This window comes from Vigna unguiculata, chromosome 11 (genome assembly GCF_004118075.2).
Source record: "Vigna unguiculata cultivar IT97K-499-35 chromosome 11, ASM411807v1, whole genome shotgun sequence".
NCBI lineage: Eukaryota > Viridiplantae > Streptophyta > Magnoliopsida > Fabales > Fabaceae > Vigna > Vigna unguiculata.
In genome coordinates this window covers 38,982,167-39,009,938 of record NC_040289.1, presented here as the reverse complement: position 1 = coordinate 39,009,938, position 27,772 = coordinate 38,982,167, and the positions used below count along the sequence as shown (strand labels likewise).

General features: G+C 31.6%; 3 protein-coding genes across 10 annotated transcripts; 2 read left to right on the top strand and 1 right to left on the bottom strand.

Annotated features, from left to right (window-relative positions):
• The first annotated feature begins 86 nt into the window (after nt 1–86).
• On the top strand, nt 87–5,773 carry LOC114169165 (DNA repair protein XRCC2 homolog). Of its 5 annotated transcripts, XR_003600839.1 has the most exons (10): nt 90–627; nt 1,234–1,304; nt 1,689–1,751; nt 1,984–2,127; nt 3,068–3,152; nt 3,907–3,943; nt 4,024–4,121; nt 4,227–4,296; nt 4,417–4,749; nt 5,058–5,773. XR_003600839.1 is itself a non-coding variant. In XM_028054204.1 (9 exons), the coding sequence occupies exons 1-8, from the start codon at nt 211–213 to the stop codon at nt 4,248–4,250; spliced, it is 939 nt and encodes a 312-aa protein (XP_027910005.1). In that variant the 5' UTR covers nt 90–210; the 3' UTR covers nt 4,251–4,296; nt 4,417–4,986. The 5 variants fall into 5 exon arrangements, 2 of the variants coding, with proteins under 2 accessions (XP_027910005.1, XP_027910007.1); XR_003600841.1 differs by lacking the exon at nt 5,058–5,773 and having other exon boundaries at nt 87–627; nt 3,864–3,943; nt 4,417–4,986; XM_028054204.1 differs by lacking the exon at nt 5,058–5,773 and having other exon boundaries at nt 4,417–4,986.
• A 183-nt stretch (nt 5,774–5,956) lies between these two features.
• On the bottom strand, nt 5,957–9,245 carry LOC114169164 (BTB/POZ domain-containing protein At1g50280-like). Of its 2 annotated transcripts, XM_028054203.1 has the most exons (4): nt 9,137–9,245; nt 8,884–8,954; nt 7,616–8,791; nt 5,957–6,538 (listed from the first exon to the last, which is right to left on the bottom strand). In XM_028054203.1, exons 2-4 carry the CDS (start codon nt 8,944–8,946, stop codon nt 6,146–6,148), a joined length of 1,632 nt encoding a protein of 543 aa, XP_027910004.1. In that variant the 5' UTR covers nt 8,947–8,954; nt 9,137–9,245; the 3' UTR covers nt 5,957–6,145. The 2 variants fall into 2 exon arrangements, with proteins under 2 accessions (XP_027910004.1, XP_027910003.1); XM_028054202.1 differs by having other exon boundaries at nt 8,884–9,228.
• A 6,183-nt stretch (nt 9,246–15,428) lies between these two features.
• On the top strand, nt 15,429–27,722 carry LOC114169566 (ADP-ribosylation factor GTPase-activating protein AGD2-like). Of its 3 annotated transcripts, none has more exons than XM_028054787.1 (19): nt 15,429–15,609; nt 16,358–16,434; nt 17,134–17,234; nt 17,786–17,856; nt 18,924–18,986; nt 19,082–19,126; nt 20,202–20,267; nt 20,892–20,939; nt 21,029–21,124; nt 21,217–21,258; nt 22,981–23,199; nt 23,322–23,453; nt 23,524–23,742; nt 24,026–24,112; nt 24,205–24,477; nt 25,079–25,197; nt 25,500–25,578; nt 26,278–26,696; nt 26,926–27,328. In XM_028054787.1, exons 1-19 carry the CDS (start codon nt 15,559–15,561, stop codon nt 27,146–27,148), a joined length of 2,430 nt encoding a protein of 809 aa, XP_027910588.1. In that variant the 5' UTR covers nt 15,429–15,558; the 3' UTR covers nt 27,149–27,328. The 3 variants fall into 3 exon arrangements, with proteins under 3 accessions (XP_027910588.1, XP_027910589.1, XP_027910590.1); XM_028054788.1 differs by lacking the exon at nt 26,926–27,328 and adding an exon at nt 27,350–27,722 and having other exon boundaries at nt 15,432–15,609; XM_028054789.1 differs by having other exon boundaries at nt 15,480–15,609; nt 17,139–17,234.
• The last annotated feature ends 50 nt before the right edge of the window (nt 27,723–27,772 follow it).

Sequence of the window (27,772 nt, the reverse complement as noted above, 5' to 3'; positions counted from 1 at the left end):
AATAAAAAACTATTTTTTTCCAGCGGATGAAAATAAGACGAGAGCTATTTTCGACTCAGAAAATAAGAAAATAAAAATAAAAATCAGAGGGCGAAATCGTTATTGTTGTGAGCAGGATTATTAGGCGGGAAGAGGTGTGCTTTGCGTGGGAGTGAGAAATATTAAGAAATAATGCAAAGGTGAATTGAGATTTGAAAAGTGAGAAGAGAAATGAAAGAGAAAGAGGAAATTGAAAAGTGGATTGAGGGAGATGAGAGTGCGGCGGAGATGCTGAGCAGAGTGAGCAGCGTGCGGCCGTTCGTGTTTCCTCCGCCGCTGCATAGGGTTCCTCTCCGCGTCGGCAACGTCCTGGAGCTTGTGGGACCGTCGCCCTCCGCCAAAACTCAAATTCTCATTCACGCCGCCATCACTTCCGTTCTCCCCAAACCCTACGGAGGCCTCGACCACTTGGTCCTCTTTCTCGACCTCGATTGCCGCTTCGACATCACGCGCTTCTCTCAATTGCTCATTCATCGCATCACGCAACACGGAACGGATTCTTATGATCAGGCCTTGTACCGTCTCTGCATGGCCCGTTTTTTGTATGTCCGTTGTTACGATAGCTTTGAGTTTCTTCACACTCTCAGGGTAAACCATTATTCCTTTTTATCGTTTATTATGTTTTTGTGATACAAACCATACAATTGAATTGTACTTTTGTAGTGCATTAGTTTTACTAACTTGTATCCTAGTATGTTTAGTTGAACAAGTATACATTAGTAATAATTTTCTTATATTTAATAGACAATATTTTCTATAACAAGATATTATATTTACTAGGAACTTATTTATTTATAATATTTATTATAAAATACACCAGAATTTAAGTTTTATACTTTTTTTTTTCTATTTTATTATTTCGTCATACATACTGATACGATCTATATATTACATTAAAAAAGTTGGGTTAATCCGGTTTGTTCCATTTATTTTTTAGTCTTGATTGAGTTGTGTTTAAATTTAAATAATGATATAATCAAAATTTGAGGTCAGATTAGGGCAATGATAAGCTCAACCCATCTCTTTCTCACCCTTATGTGTGTAGGTAGAGACTACTCTGTAAAGATTGTGGAGGTATAAAATCAAATGAGTAATTAGACCATGTTATTATATCTAGGATCTCTTTCTGCACTGCTACATCAGTGTTTATCACTACTTCTGTTAATGTATCTTATTCATTTTGTTCTGCTGTAGACATTGCATTGTCGCTTAGAGAAGGAGAAAGAAGTTCACGGAGTTGGTGTTCACGTGCTCATGATTGACAGGCTGGTTTCTTGCTTTTTTCTCGAATTATCAACTTTATTATTTGTTATGATTTGTAAAATAAACTGCTCTTGTTTTTTGGTGGCTTTTCTATTTGCTCAATTTAGTTGTGATCTTTATGCTATTGTTAGTTCGGCTGGCTCATCTTACAGTAAAACATAAAAGTCTTTTTCTTTTTTTCTTTTTTCTGCGGTTTCCTTTGATATATTGGAATGCCATTTAAATAACTTTTCGTTTTAAAAATCTGGAGATATTGTGTATAGTTGTGGGGTGGGGAATGATGCGGCTATTTCATAGGTTCCAACTGTTATTTTCAATGTTGCTGTATCGGCTCTGAATAAATTATGTAATAAGAAAACTTGGACTGAGTGAACTGTATTTGGCAGCATTGGAGCTTTTCATTGGATGGATCGTGCATCAATGTTCTTGTCTCAAAGACAAACCAGCAAGTAAGTTATACATATGTTGGTATTTCCTTGTAGATGGTGGCTGTGTTTTGGCCTCATGTTTTAAAGTTCTCAGAGCATCGATTTAATTCAGAATTTTCAATCTTAAGTGATCAAATTGTCCCTCTTTAACTTTCTTAAAGTGTGAAAACTTGTAGATACAAAACAAGAAGAAAGTGTGTATCATTGGTTCAGATATATATTGATTTTAATTTGTAGATATCATGTGATGCAGAAAAAAACTTTTCCTTCAGACTGTGTCAGAAGCTGTAGTACAGAACATTAGAAAACTTCTTCAGGTGCACCCTATGCTTATTATGGCCACAAAGTCAGTGATTTTTGGGAATAGATATTCTACAGCTTCAAATGAGGTCAAAGGGTGAGTCATATATAATGGTTGTGGAATTTAAAACACGATCCTTTCAATTTCCGGATATAGAGAATCTTGAAGAACTCTTGAGTTTCACCTAAAATCTTGTATGATCAGGAAGATATCTTTTATTGGTTCATTGTTGATTTTGATAACACAGTGCAACGTGTCAAAAGCATTAAAAACTATTTACTACAGTTATGGGTTAAGGAGGAGTTGATCCATTTCGAGGGTTATTTGTCAGAGGATTGGTTGCTATTAATTATTAGGAGGCTGGTCATGGGGTAATTGATTGAGAACAACACTGCCATATACTTTATCCTGTAATATAAAATAAGAATGGATTTCTCATATTTTAAGAGAAGGTAATTAGTGTGGTGATATTTTATTTAACCACTGTTTTAGAGGTTTAGCATTCGTTTGGTGGGGGCTATTCCTCCTTGCATGTCTTATGATTATTGTAGAGATAGACGTGGTCTTTTACATTTTAGGTTTTCCTAATGGGTTTGGTTTGGTCTACTTACTTTTGTATTTATTCCCCTTTATTTTTTAACAATATCAAGAATGTGGCATATGATTGGCACAGGTTGTAATATTAACCTAGTTAGGATTATATCCTGTATAGTGATGGAAGAACATTCTCATCTTTATTTTAAAAAAAAGTATTTGTTGTCATATAAGCTTCCTTCCTGTTTTCAGTGTCCTTTTTTCTCTTATAAGTATATTTCTCACGCCTCTATTCCCTCATTTTCACTGTAATATTTTTCAACACATTGTAAAGCCAAGATAATTTAGTGAAACCCAATCGGCCTTCATAGTTTTTCAACAGAATATTTTTTGTATCCTTGTTTTGCTTTTCATTGATCAGCCACTAATAAAACGTAGGCTGTATTATCTGTTCTAATCCCAGTTGTGCTTCTTCATTTTTGTATGATGATACCTATAACAGGAACATGGAAGAAAGATGTTCAAAAAATATGACAAGAAACCATCAAAATTTTCAGTATCGTGAATACATGCCATCTGTCTGGCAGGTAGAAGTTTTGCTACTAGTATATCATATACTTCTGTCATGCGTGTCCCATACCCATTACAAAATTCTACTAAGATCTTATGTTTTATAGATGAAGGCCTAAAAATGAAACGATATCTGAAATATCAATTAAAAATGTTAGAAGTGGAAGGACGCTAGGAAATAATTATAGTGGTGGGAGAGATGGGAAAGGAGGAGAAGTTGAGAGTAATTATCCGAGGTATTGATTTACAATTATATAGATAACCCAACGCCTTGTATCTGGCAAGCCTCTTATATAAAATGAAGATATTCTTAAACATTTTATTGGAAAAGTTTATGATAGATAACTACCCACAATTATCTTTATTTGTACTATAGAAAATATATTCTAACAGGACCTGGATGTGAGACAATATCACTGGTTTCTGCTTTTTATTATAATTTAATTATGTATGACAATATAGCAGTCATTAAATGTAAAGCAGTTGTTTAGTTATTAAATTTCAGGTGCTGCTTCAAATAATCTTCTCTTGTACTTTATGTTTAGTTATTTGATGTAATAACAGTTGTTTACAGAAGGAATCTTTTCTAAATATTGAGTATGAATTAACAGTTGTTATGGCTTCTCTAATGCATTTTATTTTCCTGGGTTGAAGAAAGGGACCAAAATTAATTCCTAATGCTTTCTTTTTGTTAATTTCTAATATGTGTGCTTAATTTTGAAATTCAGTCTTAAGATTTCTAATTTGATACTGCTCCTTCAACTGTCTCAGTCCTTTGTTACACACAGAATACTTATCCATTCTTCAGGTTTGGATTCCATTATTACTATTTTAATTGAGAATTGCTTTTGTCATCAGCCATGTTATCAGCTTATTCTTGCCTTTCAGATGAGCATCCCGGTACAACCAATCATCAAAACTCAGCCTACTCGTTGGAATGGTTATTGCCAAAATTGAGTTTTCCAGACAGGATTGTAGTGAAAGATGTAAGAACATGATGTGTGGATCATTGTTTTTGAACAACTCTAATGTTATTAATTAAACTTGGATTTTTTGTTGGACTTTAGTTTTTTAATTTGTTGAGCTTGTAGGCTGGTGTCTTTGTCCAATCATAAAGTACTTGTTGCGAAGGGATGTCTATGATTATCCTTGCAGTGGCAGGTAACAAAATTACTGTGTCAAATCTCTTCTGAACTTTTTAAGTATATTATCACTATCATTATTACTTTAGTAGTCCTCTTACTTATTTGCTTTCAAATTTTGTATTGTTTGTGTTATTAGTTGATGTAGTACAGATTCACTACAAGAACAAAGTGTGACTTCTTGACTGGAAATATTCTGACACAGACAGTCACAGGATCAATCAAATCAAGTATTGTGAAGTTTATTTGTGATCAATATTATGTCACATGAGAAACTGAAGAGGAATTCCGTTCCACTTAGCTGTTCCAGAAAGAATGACCATTTTTCAATCCTATACAACGGGAAAAAACGGTGGGACAAAAGCACTGGCTGAAGATATTTCATCAAACATCAAACATTTTCTAAAACATAATTATTGTGCAAAGTTCAATCACACCAAATACTGGAAGCTTCAGGGGCTTTCTGCTGATGGTGACTAATTCGTACTCCTAGATAGCACGAACTCATGCTTGATAGTTGAGCTTCATTTTGCTTACATTTTTCATATCTGCTACTTATCAGCATCTGCGCGTTTGAAATTCCGATGCTTCATAATTCATATCATGAGTATTTTTTTTTTGGACGCAAATATATTCTTTATTTAGGAAAATATCTTTCTATTGTAATTCGGTGAACTCCTTAAATAAAATTACCTTTTTTATGTGATCATTGCATTGTTGTTAATCTTTATACATTACACGTACCAATTATTCTTGGCTTTGTTTGTTATGTGCTTTTAGGACGTAGAGAAAATGATAAAGGTTGAATTGGAAGGCTGAAGTTCATCCATCTTTGATAGCATATTTGCAAAAGATGGGAAATGATTGCAGTGATGATAGAATTTCCATATGCCCCACCATTCTTATACTCTTTTGGAAGGAAAAGAAGTAGTTTGGTGGGCACCACTCACCACATACTTACACACATCTCATTCATTCTATTTGATTTTTTCATTCTTTCTAATTGTAAAAGCCAAAGGAAATTAGGAAAGAACTTCCTTTTCATACTCTTTTGGAAGGATAGTAAGTAATTTTGTGGTCTCCACTCACCACATGTTTACATACATTCCAAAGGAAATTAGGAAAGGCCTTTCTTTTTAAGCACACAATACCAATCGTGAGTGATAACTCCTCTACTTGTCTCTATCTTCTTTCCTTTCCTTTTTCCCTGTATGGTATAACCAGAGGCTAACAACTTTAGGAAACAAGGACAGCCAGATTAATTTTCTTTCCCTACAAACTAAAAGGTAGTGGGTCATGGTACAGAGTGCAAAGCTAGAAATTTGACTGATTTAAATAAAACTGGAGCACTTTTTGAAACAAAATATTAAAAAGGGTTTGTTCTGAAACATATTATCATTCAGAACAGAACTGTGAACATCTCTTCCTGCACCCTTTCATTATTGTTTTATTCTATTATTCAAAAAATGTCCCAAACTTTTTTTTATAGATAAATGTTAGTTGTTAGTTTTATTAGTAGGAGAGTTGAATTCACAATCCCTGAGAGCTCTCCCATTTGTCTTTTACCACTAGATCAATTTTATAACTCTTATATCTCAAGCTTACATATGCACTAAAACAATGAAATTGGAAGCAATCAAAACTTTACTACCTTTAGCACTTAATACACAATAACATTATTTCTCTTGATCGCAGAAAACTATCCCATAATATTGATGTATGCAACGAAAACTCTACTATTTGATTCCATGTACGGCGTTGAAGTTCTAAAGCAAATATAAGATAAAATTACAATTACAGCTTTTTACAATTCCAGAAATACCATAATATCTTGGATAGAGGTGGAGAGTTACAGAAGATGAAGATACTCAACAAAATCTTGGTGAGGATGAAGTACGAGCAGGATCAAGCAAGATCAACTTCGATACGTGATTGTTCATTTCCTTGTGTAATTTCGCCAGTTCTATTACTCCCCACTGCATCTTGTCTATGTTCAGTTCCATGTCTTTTTTCTCTTGGGTGATGCTGTTTCTGGTTTTTTCATTGTACAATACTAATTGGGAAGGTTTCACTCTTGGAGTCTCAGTTACGTAATCAGTTGTCGGAACTTTTGATTGTTGAGAAATAAGAGCCTGCATTGCAACCCTCGGAGGTATTCTGGGGTTCTTGGCCAGATCTTTACTTGCTTCAAAGGTGAGCTTGCTGTAATTAAGACATCTACACAGTCTCGTTCTTTCCTCAAATGTGATACTTGGATGAGACTGCAAATCATTATTGGTTCACAAAATAATACTTAGTATAACACTCTATATAGTACTCTGGTCAAATACGGTAGTATAAAAGAAAGAACAAAATTTTATTTAGCAGCTAAATGCAGTAATGTTGAGCTGGAAGCAAGAATTCAGAATATTGAGATGAATGAAACTTATGAATATTAGTTTTTTTAGTCGTGAATACTCTGTATATTAACAGTGCAAAGGAAATATATATTGTCATCTATTAACAGTATATATTTCCGTGGATTTTTATTGGTAGGCAATATATATATATATATATATATATATATATATATATATATATATATTTTTTTTTTTTTTTTATGGTAAGATTGTAGAAATTAAAGCTATATTTTTTACAGTAATTTCCCGTTCTATATTACTTTTGGAATTGGGGATTTATTATTAGAAATGGTTCAAGATTTTCCAAATCCGATCGCACGCCTTGACTTCATTATATTTTCTTACACTCCCCGTGTTATGTAACAGAAAACCACAAAAGAAAGTGAAATGACCAAAATACGGATTAAAAATTTTTAGCATGAAATTTTTACACTACAGCATTCAATATAATATTTTTACAATTGAAGCTCCTAGAAGAAGGATGCTCTTAGAAAGATGGGGGAAAAAATTTGAGAATCCAGGGAAATGTTTAAATAAGATTGTATGTATCCTGGTCCCTTCCCTGTTCTTTCTTTCTTTCTTTCTTTTTTGGTTGATTGCATATGTCACATAATACAGTCATGTGTTTATGTTTATATAATAAAAGAATATGTATGTATATAAGTATAATAAAACTAATTAAAAAGAAAAATAAAAACAAATTGAGAATTAAATAATCAGGGATCTTCATTGTTTTTTGTACAGATTTTAGTGTCAGAAAGCAAAATAAAAACCAGGTACTGTAATATTTTTTTAGTTATTTATTAAAAAAAACAAATAAAAACCAAAAATTTGCTTTCTCAAGTAAAACAGTTATCTCTTTGATCTTTTTCATTACTATGATCATTCATGAAGATGATGCATATGAAAATCAAGGGAAAAAGAGTATGTGTTATTCACCTGAAGATAGATATCAATGGCTTTATAGACTCCATCATAGCAATCCCTTGCTGAGTCTGGCAAACATTCTGCTACTCCAAGAAACTTAGAGATCTTGAGGTTCTGATCAGGAGATATCTCTCTCAAATACTTGTCAATTAATCTACCAACCCTTTTCTGTTTCTGTAAACACATTCCATCATCAGAATCAGAACCATTCATATCAACAAAAACCCTAACCAATCTTATCACCAAATTAATGTCATAATAAACTCCCATGTCATGCCCAGAAACCAGAAGATCATCCAGTGTAGCTTCCTCAATCACCCCACCAATCACTTTCTCCAATTCTCTTCTAACATCTCTACTCAACCCAAACTTTGATACAATCCTCAAAACCCAAAAAAGGCCTCTGCAAGAAAACATCTTTTTTCCAACAGATATCACCCCATAAGTTGCAGTTTCTGCAAGAGCACCATACTCACTGTTGTTGCTGCAATTAACCACTCTTGTTTGAGTGGCTAGTTTCAGATAATGCAGCAGAAATCTTGTGAGGGCTAAATCTTTGTTATCAGCTTTGTATGCTCCTATGGCCTGGACAAGTTTCTCAATGATGTTTGGTGGTAAAGTTGCCAAATCATCAAACCACCATGCCTTGCGTGACAAAGTTGACTTTAATTTCTCTGGGGTAGTTTTCTTGGATGAAAAAGAGAATCTTTTAGCAGAATTGGTATCTGGTGAAGAAGATGATGATGATGCTGAAGGTGATGATGACATGAGGAGGTTTGAATCTGAATTCTGCACAAACTTGGCTAAGACACTGATGATCTTCTCCAATAGACCATAACCATCTGCATATGCATAAAACCGCTCGCAACTCTTGAGAATCACAAGTGTGTCACTCCATTCCCAGTTGAAGATTCTCTCAAGAAATGTTTCTGTTTGCTGCAACAGATTGTTGCTGAGTATTTCCTCAGTCATTCCGAGATAAACAGCACAACAGTGTAAAAGACACACATTAGCTTCAGTGATTTGTATTTTTCCATTATTGTAACAGAACATTGAAACTAGCTCAAACCCTTCTGGTCCTCCAGGAAAATCATTGATCCTAATCCCTAACTCCTGCTTCCCATGACCTCTTCTCTTTCTGTGATTCAAGATTTTCTTCAACCCTCCACAGTATTTTGAAATAACCTTCTGCAAAATAAATACACCGGAATCAATATTTCCCGGACAAAATTAAGTGTTGACATCAGTACTATATCATTCTAGAAAACATTAGTGAATACCTCTTTCAAGAGAAATATCTGCTGACCATCGATGTTGATTTGCAAGTCACAAGGCTTCGGCATAGCTACTTCTGCATTGAAGGAAAACTGATAAAAAAATTGTGCTTTTGGATATGATTATGCACCCTTTATGACAAAAGAGAAAGATAAATCTTGTTATCATCCTACAGTGGCCTGCTTTTATGTTATTAATCAATATTCTAACCCAAATAGGTGGTTTAATTTTTTATATGCTGCATCATTCCCAACTCACCCAATTAAACTATGAACAAGTTTCAGCCACAACTCTGCAACATCACTCATACCCCTCTTATTAACTTCAATGCTTGCTTCCTCATCTCTCTCTCTCTCTCTTTTATTCTTTATATAATGATTTTGTTTATTATTAAATACACTTTTTGTGCCGTGAGTGCACAGTGCCATTGATAATGTTTTAGTTTTGGCTATTTTATGACAGATCCCATGTACATGTCCCCATCTGTGACAAATTTTTGGTGTTATTGTAAACGTGGAGGCACAGGAGCTAGGTAGCTAATACCCCTATGTATTTATTTTCCTAATCTGCCCTATTCTTCCATGCAGTGAACAAGTTGTTGTACCTTGTGAAATAATTGAAGAAAATCACATAAATGTTTTGGTGTATGTGTGTTGGTGGAAGGAATAGCAAAAGCTTATGTCAAGATTTTGTCTGGTGCAGGAAACAGTGTTTTGAAGTGAAGATGTGGTAAGTAACCAAAGTATATTTGCTCATATTTTAGTATGAAAATGATTTATGAACCGGATTTCTACAACTTTTTCTTATAACGTGAGATAACATTTTTAAGTAATTTCTTATTTTTCTATTTTATTATTTTCTTTTGGTTAAATATATTTTTGTTCTTTAATTTATAGTGAAAATTGAAATTAGTTTTTCCTTGAAACTTTAGACTAATTTAGTTCTTCATCTTTAAAAAATCGGTGAATTTAGTACTTTTAACCAAATTGTATTAAGTTGAATTGACGTTTTAAACGCATTTCTCACCAAATATTGAAACAAAAGTGAATTAAACTGTGTAAATAAGGTGTAAACAACTCAAATACTATCATGAATACTATCATGCGTTTGAAACGTCAAATAAACTTTAAAAGAACTAATTTAAAGTTAGGAGATTAAATTAGTCCAAAAGTGTTGAGAAGGACTATTTCTAATTTTCACTGAAAATTAAGGGATCAAAAATATATTTAACCTTTTTTTTATATTTCAAAATCATTTAAAAAGTAATCATCTCAATTTGTAAAAAAAAATTCTCAAAATTTAATTACTAAAATATCATTCTCCTTTTTGGCATTTCACATTTGTGTTTGTCGCATAATGCAATTTGAGTTCTCTGCCTCCTGATAGACTTTGCTAACACGTGAATATGGACCCTACAACAACTATTATGGTAGTAAATCATAAATATACTATGCATCTTCAATATCCAATTACAATGTGAAAATGTTGTCTTACCATGATTTTAGTGACTTTCTTAATGTGATTCAGAAGTTTGTTTCTTTATTTATTACCATTTACTGTCAACTTTGATGTTCAAAAGTGAATTTTAACAAATAACATTACTTAACTTGTGACAACTTCGTTATAAACGACCTAATGATAAGTTTAGTTTATTACAAAAGTTATGATTTAATTTAATTATGATTTGACCTATTTTTAATTAACTTTCAAGATAAATTTTGTATTTTTTTAAAATAATTATTAAATTTTATGGTCTAGTACTAAAAAAAATATAACTTTATACATAAGATACGGTACACTATTAATAATCTGATGATCGCTTAATGGATCGTCCTATCTTGCCGTTAATAAAAAAAAACGTGGATACTCAATTGAAAAATATAATTTTTTTAATATCAAATCATCAAAATTTAATCAAAGATTAATTAAAACTTCTTAAATTTATGGTTGCTTTGAAACTCGATTAACCCTTTATGATATATTACAACTTTATTAACTTTCATAACAATTACATACATAATTATCTTTTATTATTTGAAACTTTAAATTTAGAATTAGTACAATGGAATTTAACATTTCGACCTTAAGTTTAAAAATATGGATTTTTTAAGTTAACAAGATAAATACGAATCGATTATGTTCAGGCAAAATATATATATATATATATATATATATATAATTTAATTAAGTCTACACCTCATTTAAATCCGTATTTGAAAAAAGAAAATTTTTTAATCAATAATTTTGTAACTTATTTTCAAAAAAAAAAAAAATATATATATATATATATATATATATATATAGAAAAATATATGTGAATAAAATAAAATAACAAGTTTTTTTTAATATATACTTTATGTTTATCATATATCTTATATATCATATTTTTATAATTTCTATAAATTCTTAACTTTCATAATATTTTTAATTGTAATTATGATTTTTAATATTTTATATTATAATATAACTTTTAAAATTTTATAAATATAAATTTTAATTAAGTCCCAATGCGAATTTAAACAAGTGTTTAATATATATTTATTAAAATAACATTAGTTAATTCTCTTAAGATATTTGGTATTTAATACAGTAAAGTTTGATAAGAAAAACCTCCGTAAATAAATTAATAGATCTACCATGATTATTGAAAAAAATAAATCATGTTTAATGTGGAGAAAAAATATATACCAAAATTGTAAGTCACAGAAATTATTTAATTTAATATATAAAAATGGTGATGTATTGAAACTCCAAAAGTACTTTTTGGTAGGTTTCTTTTTCCTTCTCTTTCGAATAATTGAATTAGAAACGTCGGTGGCTCCTGCCAAACTATTACGCAGCAAAAGAAAAAGATGCAAAGTATTCGTAGCTATAATTTAAAGAGTATAATATTTGTGTCTTAAATATATGCTACAATCTGTTAATTAAGTTAACAAATTATAATAATCAATCACGGGTTTCTCTCCGACCAACGCAACGCATCTTTGAATATTCAAATGTTTTACGTATATTATATAACTTTTGTGTCAACTTGCCCACACACAAAACATCTAATAATAATACTCACAACAAAAAACTTGTAACACCAATTTTTAGTTTCACGTGTACGTATTATTTTTTTTGTTGTTTTTTAGTAATAATTATTATGGCTTAACCCCTTTTTTTCTGTAAAGTAATAATCAAGTTAGTTTAGTTGATTTTATGGAGGATGTACCTGATTTGTTTTTAAGTAATTTTTTAATATGTTATAGAGTTAACTATAATATTTTTTTTTTTGGAATCATGATAGTTATGTGTTACAATAATATCTGTAATTTTATTTAAACTTGTAGCTTTTATTTGTAGAAAACGATGAATATTTAAATTAATATTAATAATTATATTATATTATATTATATTAAAAAAGTATAAAAGAAATTTATTTCTTTAAAAAGATAAATAAATTATTAGTGTACCATGGACTCGGGCCTTCTTCACTTTTCTGTCTGATTTGTTGAATTTGGGCCTTATTTATTGGGCTGATTCGGTTTTATTTTTTTTGCTTGGTTTTTAGTGTTTTGTGATTTTTAAAAATGACTACGAAAAGGTTAAAAAAATTCAATCTCATTAAAATATATTTTAATCCCTTATAACTAAAATAAAAGGACACCGATAACTATTTACTTTTTTTTTTCTAAAAACTTAAAAGTTAATTTTTATTAAAACTACTTTTTATACAAATTGTCAAATAGTCGTGTTAAATAATATTTTTTCCAAAATAAAATAATGTGGGATCTTCCTTAACATGTAACATTGAAATAACAGAGTAGAAGAATTCTCTAAGTAAACATGAGCTAAAAATTAAACACAAAACTTAAACAACATATTAACCTTAAAAATATACATAGGAACAATAAAATTATATTATTGCCATTTTAACCGATCTTTACACTATACATTTGTCTCCTATAATTTAACAAGGAGAATTTTCTTTATAAGTGTTTTTTAGGGGACACTTTATTATCAATTATGTAACAGCCCAAAATAAATAATTATATATATATATATATATATATATATATATATATATATATATATTGTACCCCAACATTTATTATCAAAGTTATTATGAATATGAACTATACCGTTACATATTCATATATAAGCTATAGCACCTTTAGCCACCAACACTATGCTTCAAAATTCTACAGCCAAGCTAAACCATAACTCCAAAGATCTAGACTCTCCATCTTCTACGGTCCTATTTGGTCACGCCACATTAATGGTCATCGTAAAGAAATACAGAAAACAAAATAAAAAGAGGGAAAGTTAATACAAACATCAACATGCACAAACAATTTATAATTGAATATATGTTTTAGGACCAAAACATAACATTTAATGATTCAATCATCATATCATTCACAAACACATAAGCAAAATATAATATTAGATTCAACATTCAAATTTATGCATTAACAATTCATAAAACCTTTTAGTAGATTGTAACAACAACTCTGACTCCATTTTACCTAACAAATTAATAAAAATTCTCTAGATAGGATAAATTAACTTATAACATCACCAAACAAGAGATTACACTTCTAATTTTGCCATAAAAAACTTATTAAACTCTTACTATCTAAACTACGTTACTCTATATGAGTTTGTAAACCTAATAGAATATGAGATGATTTCTGACCAACATATGTTCCTAGTCAATGCATAACATTAAACTAGTAAGGATTTACACTTCTTTCTTAGAAGCACATCCCTCGTATAACAAACAATCTAAATCAACTTTTTTCATTCTATTTTATTAAAATCCACTTTTAGTTTCTTTAAACCATCACACTTTCTTATAACATAATTCACAACTCTTTTTATCAATATTTCCACTGCTCATAGTACACTTCTTAATTATAAAATTTATAATACATCTTTAATTCCACACTGCATATTTTAGATTTGAAAAAAAAAAGGACAATGTAATTAGGGTATTGACAACAATAAAAGCCCACTACAAAATGTTAAGTTCTTTGTTTCTTCTTGGTCAGTGGAACTGTTATTTCTTTTAGCACCTTCTTCGAACACTCTGATACGTGCAAGGAAAAGTCCAAGTATTTGCAAGTCACAATAAAGGAAAACAGATAAAAACAATTGTTTATGACAAAATAGAAAATTCGCTTTTCACATGAGGATATATCTTATTATCACCCCACTGTTACCTAGTTTTATGTTAATATTCTAACCCAAATGAGTGCTTTATTTTTTATATGCTGCGGCAGAAGGTTGCATCATTCCCAACTCACCCAATTAAATTATGAATCACTTTCAACTACAACTTTATAATATTATTCATACTTTTGTTATTAACTTAGAATTGTTAATTGTAGTATATATTGAATCAGAGAGGGTAAATACCAGAGACATTCTTCTTCTTTAACTCTAATATTTTACATTTAATTTGTGTTTTTCACAAAAATAGTGTCAATAGTATTTGTGTCTAGCATTTAACATTGTTAGCTATTTCTAATGTGAGTTGCTATTAAAATACAATTTTATAAAGGCAACCATAAAGAGGTATAATTTGACCGTGAGACTAATGAGTGTGTAAAATACTGATTCCAAATTTTGAATTTCATCGTATATTTTATTGATATGTTTGTATTGCCATATTAATATACGTCAGTGATATTGTTTTGTTGACTTTCTTTTCGTTTACAATTAACATATCTAAGAAACAGAATTATATACCATAAGCTAAATCAATATTTTCGTTCAATGAGTTCATGTTCAATGAATTTAATCTTATATGGATGATGTAAATGTTATTTTATTTTAGGGTAAAGTATTTTTTAGTCATTGAATTTTGATTCAAAATTAAAATTCGTCCTTGTCTAAAATTTTAATACATTTTGTTTCCTAAACTTTAGAAATGATTGAATATAGTCATTCTAACAAATTATGTTAACTTTTTTGTGTCGAATGTTTTTTATGTTAGTATTAGAGTTATTTACACTTTTTGACACATTTTTTGTTCAATATCTGCTGAAAAATGCATTCGACACCTCAAAAAAAGTTAACTTAATTGAATTAAAATGACTATTTTTATTCATTTTTAATGTTTAGGGATCAAAATGTATTAAAATCTCGGACATAGAAAAAATTCAAATTTTGGATCAAAGTTCAAAGACTAAAATCATACGTAATCCTTTATTTTATTATCTTACTTGTATTTTTTATATGTATAAATATAAGATTTTATGATAAATATTAACTATTATGATGAATAATTTAAAACTACAATTTTTTTTATATTAACCTCGCTATTGTTTTATATTAACCAAATAATTTCAAAATAACATAAACTAAATTAGAAAAATAAATTCTGCAGTACTTAATATATTAAAAAATAAAATAAAAAGTTAAACTAAAAGTACTTAAATTACTTAACTTAAAAGTTAATTAAGTCCATGATGATGAAATAAGTGATAAATACGGAAATGATTTATTTAAATAATTTGCAAATAGTAAAGAAGAGTGGTTTAACAGCGGGGACAAAATAGTCACTTCACGCAGCTGCATCTCCTTCTCCTTGTGTAGAAGTGTGTGCATAACAAAACACAACATCGACATGCGATCTCAACTATAAGATAACAGAGAGCTTGAGCCACCTCGCCACACCGACCAACGCAACAATGGCATCGGCATTCGTCAAGCTCGACGATTCCCCTATGTTCCAGAAACAGGTTCTTTTCCCCAATTTCAATCACACTTTTCGCTATCTATTTTCCTTCAATTTTAGCTTCGCTTCAGATTTCATTTACTCACAACACTCCTTTCTTCTGCAACATTATGCTCTGCACTTTGTTTCTCGAGATGCTTTGTTTTCCCTCTCCTTTCCCTCCTGAATCTTCAAATTGCTGCTACCACAAGCTTGGATTCAGAGTTTATGTTTGCCTTTTTCAAATACTGTTTCGTAACGGTCCATGCTCTGTATGGTTAGTTACTTTAGGGATTTGATTGGAAGTCGTGGAGTGAGGCTTTAGTTTAGGACTGCTTTGGAATTTTTGTTTTTGTTGATTTGGATTTGAGCAAGGAAATAAGAATTTATACGAGGTTTCTATGAAAGGAAGATGTCTTCCACTGACACTTTTGTAGGATACATTTGTCTTCTTGGCGCTTTAAGATGTTCAGCCAATGTCCTTTTATGTGTGTGTGTGTGTGAAGATGTATTCTTCCTGTTTTGTTTGATTTTGTTCCTTTTGTGTCCAGAAAGTATATTTCTTATTGTTTACTCTGTACTTCTTTGCTGTCTTCAATTTATGTAACTTTTCCCGTTTCTCCCTGAATTAAGTGTGTGCGTATGCATTTCCGTTTATTTATATTGATGAGGATTCTAGGATTAGTAACTCTTTTGGAAAATTACTAGTTCATTACTATTTTTGTCAGTATGGTTTCTTGCTGTAATTTATTTATTTATCTTCCATGGGACAGTTATTTTCTCTTGAAGAAACAACTGATGAGTTAAAGGATCGATGCCAGAAACTATATAACGGGTGTCAGAAGTTTATGTAAGTGTTCCAGGGCATTCATGTATAGAGTGTTGGATCTATTTTTTATTTACTGAGTCAATTCTACTTTTTTATCTGTGAATGTTTTTCTTCAACACAGCCGAAAGAAGTGTAGAGATGCTTTTTCACCTCTAGTCATGGTTATTCCTAAGGGATTGCTATTGCTGATCACATATGCTAAGAAACTAGATAGCTCTGTTGCACATGTGATCACATATGCTAAAAAACTAGATGGCTCACCATTATCTTATAATTATTCTTTTGGGATAATTTCTTATCCCAACCGTACTTCTACTTTCTCTAATTTGTTTGTAATAGCATTTTTCCGTAACTTTTTCAATATTTTTTTGACACTTTTTTGTTGGTCTACTAATTTAATGCAAATGTGTTTGAACCCAAAATTGATATTAGCTACCAAACTTGGCCATGAAGTTGTATATGTTGAAAATCTAACTATAAATGTTCATCAAGTTTAATTAAATGAAAAGAGTCGGCTCTTTTGAAATAATGATTTTTCATCAAATTGTAAACTGTGGATGGTTATTGATTAGTGATTGTGGCGTGGTGGATCAAAGATGTGTCTTTGAACATACAACCACATTTTAATAGAAAATTTCACTAATCATTTTTTTCCTAAAAACCATATGTTGGAACCATATCAGCTGGACATAATCAATTCTTTATTCTGTAATTCCTCAGGACAGCTTTGGGGGAAGCATATAATGGAGAAATAACCTTTGCTGAGTCATTAGAAGTATTTGGTGGTGGCCAAGATGACCCTGTTAGTGTATCAATTGGAGGTTGTTGAGATTTATTTTCATTTCTTGTTTTATTTTCACTTCTATTTTCAAACAAGCCAACCCAAAAGGTGCTTCTGAAGCACAAACATTGACATGGACACCGGGAAAACAACACTGTATGTGTATGTCAAATAAAATTAAATATAAACAACCTAAAAAGAAAGTTAAAATGATGATCAAGATACATATAACCTTTGTATATTTATCTTTTTATCATAATAAGCCTCACCATGACTTTATTTTTTTAATATTTTATTTTACATCAAAAGCTATATATTTTTCTTTTTTCATAATGTTGTAAAAAACCTAGTGTCCTTGAAGTGTCCATCTGTATGGAGGTGCATGTGTCAGCTCAAGTGTTGGAATTAATAAACAATGATTTTATAAGAAAACACTTATTGAGGAGTGTTGCACATGTGCCGGAGCTCCATATATTCTGGTTTGGGTCCTTATGATAACATAATAAGTGGGATACCTTGTATCATGAAGACAGCTTTGACCGTCTACTAAGCGTAAGGTGTTTTTTTCTTTCCAACTGATTTTTTTTGTAGGTCCTGTCATAACTAAGTTTATTACCACATTGCGCGAGCTAGCTTCTTTCAAAGAGCTTCTTCGTTCACAGGTGAGTCCATTAACCAGCCACACTATTTTTCTCTGTTAATAGTGACAAAACTACTTGTTACTTTAGGTGTTTTATCTCGAAGGCAATGGATTTTTGCGAAGCTACTTGTTTAGTTTAGGTGTTTTATCTTGAAGGCAATGGATTTTTGCTCTGCTTCTCCTCCTCAAATTTTTCTAAAATAAACATTAAAACAATCTCATATTTTATCTCACTTTAAAGTGAATCATAATAAATTGACAGGATATAATCTTGTTTAATGTATTGAGTGCCCATTTGCTGATGTTGTTCAAAGATCTAGTAATGATTTAAATCATCATGCATATAGTAGTAAAATGGTAATTATGTGACCTTTTCTCTGTTTCCCCTTTTACATTGTTTTGCCTGTGTTAGGATACACAAAGAAGAGAACTTAGTTAAGATAGATAGAATATCCACGAGTTAGTTACTTGAGGTATTAGTTAGATATAAATAGGAAAGGAGGAAAGGGGAAGAGGGTGAATTTTTGTAGATTGAGCTTTAGCTCTTTGTGAAGGGGAAGCCCTTGAAGGAGAGAGTGCTCTCCTGTTTTTTTTGTTCTTTTCATTCTATTCAATAAAAAACCTTTGTTTTTCTTTCTTTTAATTCTTGCTTTCTAACAGTCTGTGAATTGTGTCCATTCCGCTAGGGCTAATTGAAGAAAAAAAAGGTTAAGAAATTAAGCAGTCCATTCCTCGAGGACTCTAGAAAAATCCAATGGAACATCAAGAACAATTTCCATATTTTGAAAAACTGAAACAGTTTGTAAATGATGACTAAACCTATGGAAGTACCCAGTTATGCTTTTTGTCCAATGAAGAATAGTTTGAAGGTTTTATCTTTGTGTGTAATAAAAGTCAAACTTTTTGTTGAAAATTGTTTTCTTGTTTAAGGTTTTCTTTTCATGAATATTTGGTTGCATAGTAAAGGAATAAAGAGAAACAAAAATTAAAGTGCAACAAATGGTGGGCAATCTCCAAGGCCATCTTACCAAATGTCTTTTGGCATGGATTTTTCTATTTGAGTAATTAGGTGACATATTTCTTGTATAGGTAGAGCATGTGTTGATTGACCGGCTGACGGAGTTTATGAATATTGATTTGCAAGATACGAAGGTATTATTTTTCTAGGTTAATGCTTCTTTCGTAAAATTTATGTTTTACACACAAACATTACATTTGTAGATTTACTTTATGCTTGTTTGTATCAGGATTCTCGTCGTCGCTATGACAAAGCTGTCCAATCTTATGATCAGGTATTGTTTTAACATTCTTATGATGAATTATGCATTCCCTGTGATGTTTAGAAATTGTCATTACTGTTCAATGCTTTTGTTGTACAGTGTCTAACTGATAATTCTTTTCCTTTTGTGATGCCTGAATATGTTTTTTGGTGATGTCTGATTTGGGTATTCGCCCTATATATTACTCATTGTTGCTGCTGTTGAAGTTGTTTAGTTATTTATTAGTCATTTGATTGTTAAACTTGTGTTTGTATTGGTTCATTAGAATTTTGGACTTTTAAGGTAATTGACTGTTGTTAGTAGGATAAGTATCTTGTTAGAAGCTCTTAGAAGATTCTAGAAATCTCTTTGTAATCAATACTTTAGGGTTAAAATTCTCTATATGTAGAGGCTGATGCATTGTTTCAAATCTAAAATATTCTCTCATTCAGATTAATCATTTTTTAGTCAGTAATAGCTCCCGATCTTGGGGGCTCTGCTTCTGCATTTCTTTTTTACTATCGTAGTGATGGTACTTTTTTTAGGATTGCCTGAAGTGTACCCATTTCCTTTGATTATTGTGATTGCTTGAAGGGCACCCAACTGATCTCTTTGTAATTAATACTTTAGGGATGGAATTCTCTAGATATAGAGGCTGATGTATTGTTTCAAATCAATCAATTAAATAAAATCTTCTCTCATTCAGATTAATCATTTTCAAGTTTGACCATAATTTATGTGGACGTACTATTTCCTAAGCTTTTTGTTTAATTTGTCTATTGACTGAAGAGTTGTTTATGGTAAATTATACTTGGAGGAGAGCCCTAGTTAATTCAAAGTGCTATTTTTTCAATCTAAGTGCTCACATAAGCATTTAGGTAAGGTTTGGTTAATTTGACATCGGTGTCAGTGCTAATATGAAGTCTTGATTACATTCTCATGTTGCATGTGTGCCTCTTTTTGAAAGCAGTAATTTGCTTACATCATTGATTTCAGTATCATAGTTTTTCATTTATCTTGTGTTTTATGCATATCTGCGTTATATTTAAACCAAAATACGCAAATGTTAATTATGTTCTCTAACATATTTGTTATCTCTTTCATTCAGTCACGAGAGAAGTTTGTCTCTTTAAAGAAGAATACACCACAAGATATTGTAACTGAATTAGAAGAGGTTTGCCATTTCAATTTGTATATGATTAGTATCTTCTCAAAAGTTCTAGTCGTATATGAGGTTTCTTAACTTTCTTGTACTTTGTCATGATTTCGGATTAGGATAAAAATCTTCTCTTTGACTCAGAATATTCAACTTTTAAAAGGACAATATTACTAATATAATAATAGTATCATGTGAAACCTGCAATACAACCTACATATCTGTTCATATGATCTTGAAATACATTATGTTCTATTTTATTTTTGGGTAAAACTATGATTTATGATCCCTATAAATACAGGTAAAATTGATGTTAATTCTCCTCCATTAATGGTGGTTTGGGCTCTAATAAATTTTGAAACTTTTGAAAACAATTTCTATCATGATTTATAATTAGTGACGTGACATACATCTAGACATGTTAATGAGATACATCACATGCCATGGACCATGCCTGACACCAACAAGGCTTAATTTAAAAATAACAATTTTTTTATTTGGACTAAAAACAACACTTCTTTTAAAATCAATTTAGTCATATTTTTCTACAGAAACATTGTTAAATCTTATGTTCTTTAATTTTTAGCATATTTTCTGTGCGTCATTATCTGAATAATAATCTCATACTCTGATCCATGGCAGGATCTGCAAAATTCCAAATCAACATTTGAAAAAAGTCGCTTCAATCTAGTATGTCTTCTACGATTTGAATCTTTTTTCTGACATTTCCTCAGTGTTTTTTTATTACGAAACTGGCCATTGGGTTTTAAGGAGTGCAGGTAAACTCACTCATGAATATTGAAGCGAAAAAGAAGTATGAGTTCTTGGAGTCGATTAGTGCAATAATGGATGCTCATTTGAGATATTTTAAGCTGGTCTGTGAATTGGTGTCAATTCTGCAAAAAAATTGTTTTATGTTTTCAATTATCACTTTGTACTTAACAAGTTTTTTTTTTTTTTTCTTTAGGGTTATGACTTACTAAGCCAAATGGAGCCCTATATTCACCAGGTATGACGTGTGGTTTCCTTGTTTCTTACAAGTATGACAATTGACATGTTTTGTCTTTTTTAGTAGCCAAACTGACTTTATCAAGTTGAAGCTAGAGCATTTTATTTCTAATTTCCTAGTATAGTTTAGTCTTCTTATTTGCAATTTTGTTGCCCATGGAGAATTGACTTAGGATAGGGATGACATTGCTTTGTGATAAAATGTAAATAAAAACGGTTGGAAGTCCCACATTGACTAGAGATAAGGCCAATTCACAATATATAAGAGGGTGCAAACCTCATCATACAAGTCAATTTTGTGAGGTTGAGTTAGGTTTAAAGTCTACTTCTTAACATGATATCAGAGCCATGAGTTAAAACCTATCCTAGAGATATTTGTTGGGTCTATTATTCCACCGGCTATCGCGCTCATTAATGTCTAGTTCCATGCTTGAGATAAATATGCCTTGGTGTGAGGGTGTGTTGGAGGCGTATGAATTCATTTGAGCTCTTTAAAATGTTGCCCACTCTATGTGGGAAAAGGGAACTACATTTCTATTGTATGATTCTTTTCATGTATCTCTTTAGTGAATGCATATTGTTTGTTGATGCATTCTTCAGTGTATTAATATTTTGGGGATTAGTCAGCATTAAATAATCTAATACGATACTTTGTGTCTTTATTACGAGGCTCCTGTTCATGATAATACCTAAGTGCTGGTTGTACAAGTATGGCATAAGGAGCCTTCAGCTCCTAATTGCAATACCACTTCTATTATCATTAACTTCTTTTCATAAATTGACTATTCAAGACTAGGAATGATCGTATTTCCACATCCAAACAAAAGAATTTTCTAAGAGTAGTTGTCTCTGTTGTCTTATATCTTATTTGTTCTTAACGGTTCTTGGGAATGCTAGGACTTGATTAAAAATTAAAAAAGTTGGGGGTGAGCCTTGACACAATAGTGAGGTCTGTGGCCTTATGACGTGGGATCACAGAGTCAAATTCCAGAAAAATCTCTTTGCTTATGGGCAAAAAGCAGTGTACATTTACCCTCTTGTGGGCTCATCCGGTGGGGAGTCTTTGTTAGATTTTATCTTAAAGCCAATTGGCATTAAGTGACGTTTTCCAATAGCTATTTAAATCAAACTCCAGTATCTGAGGCAACTAACGTGGGACTTTCCAGCACGCACCTTCCACATATGCTTACTAGAGCAATGCCTATCAGAATAGGTGATACATGAAGATGAATGATAGCTCTGATATCATGATAAATTTCATCTTAAAAGTATTAAGCCAATTTGTTCAACATGTATTTAAACTGCACCTCAGTATTGAGGTAGGCAATGTGGGACTTTGTAATAGCTATTTGCGTAGGACTAGAAATATTATGCTGGCATATCATATCTGCATTTGAATTAGTCGCAGAGCTTGAGAAAATATCTCCTTCACTACCTTATACTGTTACATCGATTGTATAACCCTACCGTTGTCTCACTTGTGTTACGTTATAGATTCTTATACCGGATCCGGGGTTCGTCTCGTTATGCATAAAGAATGGGTTTTTGTAATTATACATTGTGACACTTCAAGATTTTATCTTTGATAGTTTTATTTTATAATGATCAACATTGAAGTAATCTATTTAATATTTGATAATAGTGACTTTCAATGGCTCAAACCTAGATTGCTGTATGAAAATTCTGACCTCATTGTACTTTTCGGTACTTTCATGATAATTAGGTATTAACATATGCACAACAATCTAAAGAACTTGCTAATATTGAGCAAGATAAGCTTGCAAAACGGATTCAGGAATACAGAACACAGGCAGAGTTGGAGAATATACGAGCTTCTAGCAATTTTACTGAAACCATGTCAGGTTCTGAAGGCATCCATGTTGTAGGGTTGAATTCGTACAGGAGTTTAGATTCAGGGATGCTGTCTTCATCCAAAGGGGAGGCAAGTAGTTGGCCTTTTACCGGTTAATTGGGGAAAGTTCTTCAGTTTAAGACTTTATGTTAAATAAATAGGCTTTATTTTTTTTTCCCTTTTTCTTTATTTGATGTCTTCTTTGCTTACAGCTTCAAACAGTTAAACAAGGTTATCTGTTAAAAAGGTCATCGAGCTCACGTGGAGATTGGAAACGGAGGTTCTTTGTACTTGATAACCAAAGGAATTTATATTATTACAGAGTCAAGGGTGTCAAGCCCACGGTAGTTATTCTTTTTCTTATATTTGTTTTGACTTATCAAGCAATCTCCTAATGTTTACTTCCATCCCCAGGGCTCTCAGTCATATAATTATGCTCGTTCTTATGAACAAACTAGTGGAATGTTTGGTAGATTCCGTTTAAAACACAACAGGGCTGCATCACTGAATGATGATATTTTAGGTTGTTACACTATTGATCTATGCACATCTACTATAAAGATGGATGCAGAGGATACAGATCTACGACTTTGCTTCCGAATAATTTCTCCCTCAAAAACGCTCACACTTCAGGTTGCTGATCTACTTATTTGATATATTTTATTGATTCTTAAAATGAGACACCACATTGTGTTAACTGGGTGAGAACCAAACATTTCTTATTTTGGATGGATCCTTGTCTGTGATGCTATTTTTCTATTTAAGGAGAAAATAGACATTTTGTTGGTTGAAGTTGTAGTTTTGTATCTTTTAGATTGAGCTTCTTTGTTTTATCTCGTATCAAATTCATTGTGCCTACTTAGTGTAGTTCTGGATTGGTTTTGAGTTTGCTGATTTTTTGTATCGATTTCATCAGGCCGAAAATGAAGCTGATAGGATGGACTGGGTTAACAAAATTACTGGAGCTATAACATTACTTTTTAATTCACAGTTTCTTCAAGAGGTTATTTATTCAAACTTTTTGAAATATACCATTGTGCCAAGATGTCCATATAATTTGTTATGTCAACACTATTTCATCTATAAATGCTGCAGCCTCCATATGGTGCAGCGAATTCACAGAGTAAAAACTTAGCATCTGGTGCTTCTTTGTCATATCATTCGGAGGATGATCAGGAATCATTGAGGAATGACTTATCTTCCAAGGAAGTGGGTAGTGTCTCTAAGATTTTAAGGGGAATTCCAGGGAATGATAAATGTGCTGAGTGCAGTGCTCCTGAACCAGAATGGGCATCTCTAAACCTTGGCATATTGCTATGTATTGAATGCTCTGGAGTGCATCGAAATCTTGGTGTTCATATCTCAAAGGTGCATTCTTTTGGATATAAATGCTAACCATTTATTTGTGTCTATGGCCGTTAGAGATTCTCTTTGCTGTTCTATCAATTGTTGTTCTATCATGTGAGTTATAACTGACATGATTGGTCTGTTACATGTACTTGTCTACTTGTTAGCAATTCTCTGATCTATAAATGGGATTCTGTAACCGAATTACTGACAATTCAGAATGTACGTAATCTAGAAAGTTGCACTTAGTTAATTTTAGCTTAGGAAATACACTCCACTAAGTCTATTAATAGCCTATATAAACAGATTCCTTGCATAAACTATCTATTACGTTCTAGTGAATAAGAAAAGCATTCCCGTTTGCTAAATTTTCTCTAACATATGGTGTTGTATTTTTCTCTAAATTTTCCCGTGAAGTGCTTGCACTTTTTTGCAACTCTTTCTTTATTGCCAAGGGCATTCATTTTAAGAACTCATTAGTTTTGACATTTGAGAAACATCGTATACTCTTTTTTGTGTGTTTATAATATAACCGAATCAATTTTCTTAAATTATGTGATTTCTGATTAGGTATTAAAATTTGATTATCATTTTCTTGAGATATATTTTATGTGACATGCAGGTGAGATCTATAACATTAGATGTTAGGGTTTGGGAAAATACCATTTTGGAGTTATTTGATAACTTAGGTAATGCTTACTGTAATTCTATATGGGAGGGCTTGCTGCCGGATCATGAAAGGTAAATTATGGATTTCCTTTAGCAATGCATATTGAGCCTGCGTGGACAATCTTCTCCAAAAAGTTTTAGAAGAAAAAAATACAAAAAGAAAATGAAACAAGTTTCTTCATAAGTTAAAATTAGCTTATGCATAAATTAGTTTGTAAAAGTGCTCTTATATAACTTTATATTTTTATTTTTTAACTTATGGAGAAACTCATTTTATTTTTTCTTAATTTTCTCTTTTAAAAGTTCGTATGGAGAAGTTTGTTAATAGCATTATGTTTGTGTAATCCTTTCCTTTTGGGAACAATTATTTTCAGGGTAGGTGAATTACGTGTGCCTATGAAACCTTGTTCAACAGATGCCTTCCAAATCAAAGAGAAATACATCCAAGCAAAGGTAGGCAGTTTTGGTTGAATTTCCCTATTTATAAATGGAAGCTTTCGTGGTTTGCTGCTGTAAAGACAGCTTGACACGTTAAATTTATGTCTTTATGTTTCCATGAGACAGCTTACGGAACTCTTTCAATTTAGATTTATGTCTGTTAAATAATGATATTCCATCCACTTCAGATTTCTCAAAAGGATTCTGTTATTTATGAGTTCATTGAGGTATTTGTTCATATTCTTTAATTGTAAATTATTGTGTCATTTAAATAAGTTGGAACTTGGAAATGTTTTTAAACTATAGAAAGTCATAAGGAATTGAGGAATGTTTTTTGGATTTGACTTCACCTTTCTGTTGGCTACGAGTTACTTGCTTTCATTGTTGATAGAATTTGAAATAGGAAAGTTGATGTTTGCTTCTATGGAGTGATCGTGTACCCAGATCACTGCACTTTAATGAATGAATTATGTGATAATCTTTTATTAGCGGGTTTCCATCTTTGGATTCTCTTATTTTTTTTATGCTCTCTCTCTCTACATTTTGTTTCTGCTGGTACTGTGTCAGTTTTGCATTTTATATGTCAGTTTTACATTTTGACATTTAATATTATGTATTGCTGCATTATGGCATTATCTTTTTGGAAGCCTCTGCTTTCTTGACAGCTTTTACTGTGACCTAAATATTGTTGTCATCCTTGTTTTTCTAAACCAGTACGTAGAGAAAGCACTAATAATCCGAGAAGAGGATATACCCTCAGTTTCCGTAAGAATTTGGCAAGCAGTTCAGACTGTAAATGTAAGAGAAGTGTATCGGCTCATTGTTACGTCAGCATCAAATATGATAAACACAAAATATGGTGATGAGGTTCACCATGCTGCTGAGGCGGAAGGGCAGCAGCATGATCCCGATCCCGAAGCTTGTCTGATGGTCGAAGAGACTATTGAGACTGAGAGGTGTTTCCGTGGATGGTCATTATTACATTTGGCATGTCATACTGACAGTACACTGATGGTCGAGTTGTTGCTCCAATTTGGTGCTGATGTAAATATGTCTGACTATCATGGAAGAACTCCCTTGCACCATTGCATTACAACTGGGAAAAATCAATTGGCAAAGTTTCTATTAAGAAGGTAATACTTTTATCTTAAGCCAACTGTTGTTTTTGCGCTTGGCGACTAGTTAACAATCATACAGTTTCCTCTCTGTCTCCCTGTTTTTTATTCTTCTAGGAGTTGTGTTGGAAAGAATTAAGAAGGAAGTGGGAATATGTCTTTCCTCTTTGTTTTCTACCCATATTTGTTTCGAAATCTCGTAATACTTAATTATCTCAACGAATACCTTCCATTGTCTTCTATGAAGCCTCACTAATTGGAGCGTTCATCAGTTCCCTATTTTAGATGTGTCACGAGATGTTTTAGACTACTTCTCATCGCTGCACAAACAGCTAAGAATTTTCATTTGTCAAGCTTTTTGTGTTCTATTTGGCATCAATTACATGCTATATATATATATATATATATATATATATATATATATATATATATATATATTTGTGGGTCTTAATGCACACAAATATAAATGAGGGTGTGTGTGAAGGAAATCATGGATATTTATTTTTCTATGAATAAAACGTAATTTTATCATGGGTAATTTTATCATGGGTTTGATTTTTGGTGATTAGCATGAACTTATTTGGATAGATATACATTTGTATTAAGCTTGTACACATGCATCTCTAACCAAAACTTCCAATGAAAGCATAAACTAATATATCATTTTCCAGGGGTGCAAGGCCGTCAATTATAGATGCTGGAGGGCTCACTATACTTGAAAGAGCAATGGAGATGGGAGCAATAACTGACGAAGAGCTATTTATCATGCTTGCTGAATCCTAGAGAAGATGGATCTGGTATATATATATATTGAGTGTTGAAGATATGCTGTTGTTCATTAAGTAAAGAAAGTTTGATTACATATTTTAGAATGCCTGATTCATCGAAATCTCATAGATTTTTTAATTTATCTGGATCCATATTTGTTGAGTTATTATAGAAAAGACTCTAACATGTATCTCTTTAATGAAATTTTAAAAGGATATATATTCATTAGGATACTTCCATAACAAAAACCTCATTTATACAGTTTCATTATTCGTTCGTCTCACTTCTATTTAGAATACTTTTGATAGTATTTTTTGATTACGCAA

Excerpts from the sequence above, each read along its gene's own strand:
- LOC114169165 (XM_028054204.1), top strand. The coding sequence starts at position 211 with ATGAAAGAGAAAGAGGAAATTGAAAAGTGGATTGAGGGAGATGAGAGT. Across the intron at positions 628-1,233 it reads AGTTTCTTCACACTCTCAGG|ACATTGCATTGTCGCTTAGA; the intron begins GTAAACCATTAT and ends GTTCTGCTGTAG. Across the intron at positions 4,122-4,226 it reads ACAGGATTGTAGTGAAAGAT|GCTGGTGTCTTTGTCCAATC; the intron begins GTAAGAACATGA and ends TTGAGCTTGTAG.
- LOC114169566 (XM_028054787.1), top strand. The coding sequence starts at position 15,559 with ATGGCATCGGCATTCGTCAAGCTCGACGATTCCCCTATGTTCCAGAAA. Across the intron at positions 17,857-18,923 it reads AAGAGCTTCTTCGTTCACAG|GTAGAGCATGTGTTGATTGA; the intron begins GTGAGTCCATTA and ends TTTCTTGTATAG. Across the intron at positions 19,127-20,201 it reads CTGTCCAATCTTATGATCAG|TCACGAGAGAAGTTTGTCTC; the intron begins GTATTGTTTTAA and ends TCTTTCATTCAG.
- LOC114169164 (XM_028054203.1), bottom strand. The coding sequence starts at position 8,946 with ATGCCGAAGCCTTGTGACTTGCAAATCAACATCGATGGTCAGCAGATA. Across the intron at positions 8,792-8,883 it reads AGATATTTCTCTTGAAAGAG|AAGGTTATTTCAAAATACTG; the intron begins GTATTCACTAAT and ends TTTATTTTGCAG. Across the intron at positions 6,539-7,615 it reads CCATTGATATCTATCTTCAG|TCTCATCCAAGTATCACATT; the intron begins GTGAATAACACA and ends AATGATTTGCAG.